Source organism: Adelges cooleyi, unplaced genomic scaffold (genome assembly GCF_023614345.1).
Source record: "Adelges cooleyi isolate 19-005CV unplaced genomic scaffold, UGA_ACOO_1.1 ACOO_flye_CR_arks_rails_tigmint_CR_PRNA_9, whole genome shotgun sequence".
NCBI lineage: Eukaryota > Metazoa > Arthropoda > Insecta > Hemiptera > Adelgidae > Adelges > Adelges cooleyi.
In genome coordinates, this window is record NW_026096579.1 from 3,879,424 (window position 1) to 3,888,068 (window position 8,645).

At 29.8% G+C, this 8,645-nt stretch overlaps 2 protein-coding genes across 2 annotated transcripts; both read left to right on the forward strand.

The window, feature by feature from the left end:
- Positions 1-72: 72 nt before the first annotated feature.
- Positions 73-4,316, forward strand: LOC126846940 (uncharacterized). The gene is made up of 7 exons (XM_050586851.1): positions 73-257; positions 385-442; positions 2,030-2,082; positions 2,576-2,611; positions 2,686-2,800; positions 3,189-3,271; positions 4,067-4,316. Exons 1-7 carry the CDS (start codon positions 186-188, stop codon positions 4,088-4,090), a joined length of 441 nt encoding a protein of 146 aa, XP_050442808.1. The 5' UTR covers positions 73-185; the 3' UTR covers positions 4,091-4,316.
- Positions 4,317-4,474: 158 nt separating this feature from the next.
- LOC126846938 (uncharacterized) lies at positions 4,475-7,518 on the forward strand. The gene is made up of 7 exons (XM_050586848.1): positions 4,475-4,665; positions 5,287-5,359; positions 5,864-5,916; positions 6,036-6,071; positions 6,156-6,273; positions 6,710-6,780; positions 7,316-7,518. The coding sequence occupies exons 1-7, from the start codon at positions 4,615-4,617 to the stop codon at positions 7,379-7,381; spliced, it is 468 nt and encodes a 155-aa protein (XP_050442805.1). The 5' UTR covers positions 4,475-4,614; the 3' UTR covers positions 7,382-7,518.
- Positions 7,519-8,645: the final 1,127 nt, after the last annotated feature.

Here is an 8,645-nt window from a genome sequence, read left to right on the forward strand (position 1 = left end):
AACATATACATGTATAGTAACGCTTGTACTGCTATGGTACGTATTTAAACCGATAGCTTGTTAACCTCGTTAACGCACTCACAATCGCAGACTCCAAAGTCAACGCTGCTAGAGGCTGTTGAATATTTTTTTAGCTTTTACATGTTGTTAGTATAAATTTAACAGTTGTGCAGTTTTGGTGCAAAATGACTCAGATACAAACCAGACGGTTATTCGCCGGGCTGATGATGCTATTGAGCGTCGTGGCCGCGACCAACGTGAGTATCGATGACATTTGCAAACGTTATGTTTTCGATTTTCGATTTCGTTAAGGTCATCGTTGTTGTTGTGGCAAAAACACTGTGCTAATTTCAAAACAAATTTTTTTTTTTCTCCACCGAATAGGGCCGATTTACTCCAGAACAAATCGATGAGCTCGGAAAAGCGTGCAACGCCAGCGAAGGTAAACGAAATATTGTATAATTCCCCCCCCCCTCCCCCGAGTTATATTATCTAGTGGTGTATTTGCTCTCGTCGTGCTACTAATTATTGCAAGAACAATGTCGCCGAAAACGTTTTGCGAAACCGCCAAAAGTAGGCGCTGTAGAACGGATACTAATTTAATTATCAGACCGGTGCCAAACGGGTCTAGAAAGACGACGCACCGAGTTAAATAATGCAACATTCATTGATTTTCAAATGTCATACGGTCTTCGAAAACGTCCTCGTGAGTCGGCGTTTTACTTGAAACTTTTAGTGTGCGGCAGCTGGCACACTGCACATCAGTCAGTTTATTATAATTTTAATAATATCTCAAGATATCGTAACCAACACACGATACTGATTATTATATTGCTAATGCTAAATATCCCTTGGACGCCTATATCGATAAATTTGTACAGGCAGTGTATAATTTTTAATTGTTTACACTGCCACTTTTTTGCGTAGTTCGTATCTTGAACTTGAGAAGTATATTTTATCTTTGAACCATGAAGTATGATATTTTTTACCGGTTTTGACTGGCATCATAGTTTATCCCCCCGGTCTTTGACGAGTAGGCAATAAAAACTGTGCACTTGCAGTAATCTTGTTTGAAATTGTATTTGTTGATTTTTTTGCATTTTCAAAGGGAGGAAAATTGCATACAAAAAAAATGCTAAAACGCTAAGACACTTTCCAGAATGTTTACCAAACGGATTCAAAATAATATGTTTTTTTTGTTTATTATACGGATTAACTTTATATCCTTTATGAGTTAAAAAGCTTGCTTGTTTTTTTTTTAAATATAATTTTACATTTTTATACTTACTTCTTTATAGTTCTTATAATATTAAACATAACATTCGAATTAAAAGACAGCCTTCTTAGAGAATATTTTATGCATTCCAATAAAAAATATCGTCCAATAGGTGTGTCGGAAAGTGACTTAACGTAATTATTGTTTTTATAAAACACTCATCATAACATTGACAAACAAATTGAAAAATTATTATCATTTATGCATTAATTAATATTAGTTTATTCCTCGTATAATAGTTGTCATATTTAAAATACCTTCTACATTGTATTTTGTGCAAATATTGTCCCTGTTTGGTCCCTTAACAAAAAAAAACATTTTTCCAGATTCCGTTATTTTTCTTAAATCTTTAAAAAATATCTTAACCTATCAGTAATTTGAACGTTATTGATTCTTTAATCACACTCCACTTAGTATTCAATAAACATGTGCTAATTGTAATTAATTTCAAAACGTATGTTAGATTTACTAACTTAATTTCGGTATTATATATTGCATTATATCTCTTAAATAATAATTATTCAAAACATAATCTTTTGATCCAACAAGATTGAAATGACAGAAATTCTATGTTCGCAACTTAAACTATTCTATATTTGTACTATTTATTGATAATATGCGCAAGGATGAGATATTGAGATTTTTTATACTTGTTTGGGAATAACAATATATACCATTTTTACTTTTAATTACTGTTTCTAAATTTAAAAATTATTGATTTGTTAATAGCATTTTTTAATTATTTTTTTTCAGAGGATCTTGCCATAGCCAAGGCTTACAAGGTTCCTACTACAGAAACCGGAAAGGTATAATTTATTTTGATTATGTATTTTAACTTGACAACAATTTGTAAAATTACCGACGATTTTTAATTTGACTCTAGCCACATTTTAATATTGATTTATAAAAATTAATCTTATTTTGCTATAATTAATAAAGAGTTGAATAAATTATGTATGGCATCTACTCATGATCTTATTGGTAGAATGACAGTGCTGTAGAAGAGATAAAATAATTTTTGCTAGTATATGAGTTCTGGACCTTTAAAAGCATAGGAGGATAGTAACAATAAAGGATCTGAATGCAAGAACTGGTGTTTTTTTTATACAATATTAAATACTATAGTTACATTACAAAGGCCATTAAATATTTAATGCGTTATATATTTGTGCTATATTCTTGTCTATTTTTTTTCAATCTGTACACATCTTTTATAGCTATTATCTAGCATGACTATATTATGTTATTTTCACATTGTTTATTACCAAATGTATGATAACGTTTTGTAACATTTTTCAGTGTTTGATTAAGTGCATGATTAGCAAATTGGGACTGGTAAATATCGATTTATGTACATTGTATTTTTCACTGTTATTGCGTTACACACAATGAGTTTGTCTGTATTCTAGTTAAACGCAGATGGGTCGTACAATAAGATCGGCACCGCTGCTGCATTGAAGCAATATTGGACAGAATGGTCTCATGATAAAATAGAGCTAATAAACGACAAGTGCTACGCAGAAGGTAGATTTTTTTATTACACGCTTTTACGGGTACAACGTTTAATAATGATTTTATTATTTTATCAATTTATTAAGTATTACCTATAATTCGACGCCATTTAATTGAATTGCTTCCCTTTTACATTTGAAAATATTAAAATTGTCTGATGCGCGAGAGTAGGTTTATTCAATAGAATTTGCTATATTTCTAACGAAAATTCAATGATTTCGTTGATTTTAATTTTAAATTAATATACAATAATTATAATTGAAACATTTTCAATGACACGCTGTTAACATTAGCAATAGACAATGTGTAATTTTTTGTCTCGACCTATGTATATATAATTATCTCAAATCATATTGCCTATTGGTTTAGTGGCTTAATTTTTAGTTTTCTTTTTTTTTAGCCAGTACTGCGGCACCGGATGTGATACCAACGTGTAATTACGCATATAGTGTTATGGCATGTATTAATCTAGAAGCAAAAAATGTAAGCAAATTACAGTAAATTACATTTTTTAGTTATTAAGATGAAAGTCGTTTGTTTTATAAATGATAAATTATTTATCGAATATTTTAAAATCATACAACGATAATTATATCATAATTATCATTTATCTAATTATAAAGATAAAAATTTAATGGAGTAATATAAAAGATATTTAAAAAAAAACAGTACAGTGGGGCCGGAGGTGTCACAGGGTAATCAAAAAAATATGTACATTTTTCGATTTTTAAGGGAAAGTGATGACATTTTTTAACTTTTGACCCATTAAAGTATTATCCAAGTACGATTTCTGGTCTCTAGAGTTGTTACACATAGCAATTGGTCCAGTGGTTTAGTAGATATCGTAGGTACTCGCATTGAAGCGTTTATTTGAAAGTGATTTTATCACTTTCAATTGTAATAATTCATATAGGCCTGTGACATCTCCCGTGCCAATATGTCAAACCCTATTGTACTGGCTTTTTTTAAGTATGAAAAATAGGACAATTTCTGTAACAGTTTATTATCTTTAAGATATTAACTTATACAACTATATTTTTTAATAGTAACGTAGTTTTTTTCTATTTGATATCAGCGTTAAATTTGTATTTTACGTATAAATAAAAAACAAGTATTTGTTATGAAAACTGATCTGCTTTTAAACAGTTCAATAATAATTATAAATTGTAATTGACTTAAGTTTATGAATGCATATTTTGGCATTGATATTTTTTTCTTTACTTTTTATATTGTACTCGTACCTTAATAATGGATGTAAATATGTTTATTTAATTCTAGTTGGGAATATTGCAGTCATCATGATTCACGTCTAATAGCTGATGTACTTCACAAGGAACAAGAATAACCATTGTCGATCGCGATTAGTTATAATTTCATTTTTATTTACTAATTATTATTAATTTTCCCTTGTAGTTTGGCGATTAGCTAACGTTTACACGGCTGTCACAGTTTAAAGGATGTACAATGATTTTTCCGGTTTTCCCGGAGTCCTTGACACGTTTAATAAAGAATGATAATAACTATTGTACATTTGTTTTAATTATGTCAAATAAAACATTTACTTGTCTAAATTTGATTTGTCACCACCTGAATTGTTATAATTGTTTTATAAAACAAGCATAAACTATTTCCGCCTGGAAGTGGTAGTAGTAGAATTGGCATTAATTATTGTTCTTTGTTTGTTTTTCGCTGCTAACAACCGTCAAGTCATATAAATAGATGAAAGTGAAGTATAACGAATTATTCTGCCGAGAGAACTGCGCCTGAAAGAAATAGTGTTAATCGCATTTGGTTCTTATATTATTAAGTAAAATACATCAAATAAAATGTCGGCTATAAAAGTGTTGTGCTTAAGTTTAATGGTCTCTGTTGTTTGTGTAAGTCATTTTATTCATTTTTCAACACATTAAATATGTATAAATATTTAATATTAAAAAAAGTTAAATGAATATTATTATTGAGACAATTTTAAATTTTGTTCAAAAGTATAAAACACCAATTCATTTTTTTTTTAAATGTACTACTTGCTCATTATATTATAAACATTAAAAATGTGTTTAAGCAAATATTACGAACTATCTTTTAGAGTAAGAGTAAATTGCACAAGACTTTTTCCCATCGCCTATTTGCCTTAAATTAAAAAAATTCAATTTATTTACGCTGTACCATTTTTTAAATTTCACAATGTTATTGTTAATTTTTGTTATTTCTGGAAGCTAAATAAAAAAATTGAAAAAACATCATCTCTTTCCTTTTAAATTAATTGCTTGCTATCAAAATGACTCTAACTAATGCGAAAAATGAGATACATTAAAAATGCCACTATAATGTTAATATTGAGTTATGTTTTGGGATTCATTAAGTACTTATAAAACAAAATTAAATTAGAAAAACTTCGAATTTTAAATTTTATTTAGGTTTAATGTAATATAGTTTGTACTACAGTATATATTGTATTAGAATATAACCATTTAACACTTACATAATACACATTTCAGGCCGATGACAACTCAAAGAATCATGTTTCTACAATTTATCAAAAATGTCAGACAGAAGTGAAGTTATCAAACGGTAATGTGTTTTAGCCTTTAATAAAATGCGTTTATTAATTAGTCAATTATTATTACATATTTGTGGATCAAACCTTTAAAATGGTTTTTAAACTTAAACATACAAATCTGCAAAAGATTATCAAAAGAAAAATTGTTTATTGAAATCAATTTTCCATAATCTATAATAATCTATTATATGATGTACTTCTCTTGCTGTTTATTTAAGATTTTATAATTTTCCATTTGGTTTAATTTTTGGCGTCAGTTTAATAAACGTCAATCAACTCAATAAACGTCGCCTACCTTTCTGTTCTCATTCAAATGCATTATAAACTATATTTTACACAATACAGTCTAATCCACGGGTACATTATGACCCAAAAGTGCCGTGACATCCAAACTAATGAAAACTTAATAAAACAAAATATATCGGTAAAATGGCAATCTGTAGAAATGCAATAATAATTGTACAACCGTCTGAAACAGATTAGAATCAAAATAATAAATGAATTGTTATTTACAGAGGAAATGAAAAGTTTTCGATCCATGGGTATACCAAAGTCACAAAGTGAAAAAGTAAGCCTCTGTATTTGATATATCTTAATACATTTTATATATATATACAATATATATATTTACCGTCTTTATATTGTATATGAAATGGAATAACTCCGATTTGTTTTTTTTTTGTTTAGTGCATGATGGGTTGTCTGATGAAAGAAGTGAAGGTGGTAAGTGTCGATTAACAATCTAACCGCGTGTACATCATTATCCCATAGAAATTTCGTGACAAGGTTTTTTTATTTTTTGTTTAGATCAACAACGGAAAATTTTCGGTGGAAGGCGCGTCCAAAGTAGCTGAGAAATACTACGGGTCCAATCAACCATTGATGCAGAAAGCCAAAGGCATCATCGAGGCTTGCGCTAAAAAATGTAAGTTATACAGATTTTTCGTAAGAATTGTATACTTAACAGACCCGATTAAGTATAATTTTCAAACCTTAAGTCCCGAAATCAAGTTGAAAAAAAGTAAAATAAAGAAAACGTTTTTTTCGATTTTGGAGGGGAAGGTGTAATATTTAAGTACTTTTCTGGTATGATTTCTGATCTATAGACTTGCAACATGTAAAAATCGGTTCAGGGGTTTAGAGTATATGATGAGTCGGGAATATAGACACATTATTCTAAAAACAAATAACTTTTTCATCTTTGCATGGAAGTTAAAAATATATATACAATTTTTTTTATCAATGAAAATTTGAATTCTGACTTTATATTTCCGATTAATTGTAATGTTACTATAGCTTTGATTTTATACTTCCAAGTCAACTGTTACTAATCAACTTTTATGTTTTTCCTCTTTATTTAGCCGAGTCTGCATCCGATGAGTGTTCCGTGGCCGGAATAGTGACTACATGTATAGTGGAAGAAGCTTCTAAAGTGAGTTCCATTTAAATTTAAATAATAGTAAATATTATTAAATTTCTAACAGATATAGTATTAAATTTGATTTAAAATTTTTTTTTATACAACGCTTGTCATAAAAGTTTTCTATAAGGTACATTTAGATTTCATGCATAATTTTTCGGGGTCGAATACAAGTAATAGATTTTATTGGAGATGATTTTTAACGTACAAAATTAAAATACTACATTTTTGGATAGCTAATATTAAGGAGAAGTTCAAGAACTTTCCTAGCAAAGTGCCCATCCCATCCTAGTTACGTTTCATAACTGAGTATATTATAAATGACAATTGTGTTTGTATTTTAACCCTTATTTGGTTAAAATAAAATTTTGGCACGGGGTCTAATAAATCCCTTTGAAAGTGTAACCAATAAAAAGTTTATAATTTATTTAAAATTCAATATTTTTCCCTGTAATAAAGTGGAATCGCTTGCTAATGAAAACCAAAGAAATAAACATTTCACTATACAAACAAAATAATGACCAAAAATCTTGCTTATTTGCTACAGGCTGGTTTGAGCGGTGGACCAGGAAATCGTTCCACAAGAAGTATTTTACCGAATAATCAGAAATAACTCAAACGTCAACAATACATTATGTAATTTAAAGGAAATAACATAATATTTTTTTCTTACATAATGTTTGTACAAATAAATAAGTATTATTCCTTGTAGGTACTTTTATATTATATTTAATAAACTGTGCATATGCAATTTCCTAGTTGTGTGTTTCATTCTATTGGTTGATTTTAGCCGAATAGTGTTAACCTTAGCAATATAAATTATATATAAGATAACCCCAACAATGTTAAAGTTTATAAGACCATTATATATTTCATTGTCAGATCGGTCCGGGTATTTTTCTGGAATATGAACTAGGTTTTAGAAGAGTATTTAGATGTTTGAATAAATATTCGTGGCCTGTTAATAGTTCAATAAACGTACTCATTTGTTTCCTGCTCATAACTTTTCTAAGACCCTTTTGTAATATGCTTGGTGAACATCTTTGAATTTTGACTATCTAGGTACAGTAGATACCTCCAAATTCTTTTCACTGTTCCAGTTCTTTGGTAGTACCTTCAAAGCTTGCACATTGTCCTGATACCTATGCCAGTCTTACTTTGTTGTTCCTCGCTACGGATTACTAAGTTGTTCGGCATTCAAAGACCAACTTCAAAATCACTTGAGTTTTGCAACTCAGTGTCTTCAGAGTTCCTCGACTATCGCTTGGGATGGTAATGTTCCTTCCTTTGTATATTTTTAAATTTCGAGACATTTCGGGTATACTACAAACACTTCACTTTTTGTCGAGTGGTTTTCGTCTCAAGTCTTTTCTCGGTGACTTTCTACCTAATAGTGACTGTCCATAAAGAAAACAGGTTTCATACGGTCGCGAGGTTGGTTAGTAAGTATTGATCTACACCGGAGACGATCTTCCCATATTCGTCTAGATCACTTCTCCTTTTTCTAGCTTCCTAAATTATTTACTCTAAACGCAGTGGCCTTAGCTTCCAAGTAAAGCGGTGATAAACCCAGTAAAGTCTTTAACGCTACTTTTAGTGTTGTTCACATTGATTCAGTGGTGGTTAACCAAGCTTTCGTTTATACGAGAGTGAGATTTTCCCTAGGTGTAATGCGTTTATATAGTCAAAAGGATGGGTCTATTTTGGCAACTCACATCGACCTACCAATAGGTTAATTACTTGAATAATTAGTGGTCGGTACATTGAAATTAAGACATTTCAAAAGGTCAGGTAAATCAATACTTCCTTTCAGTGGCTCACAAAGCAATTCCAGGTTAAACTAAACTCAGAGCTCTAGAATAGTAATGAATCAAACT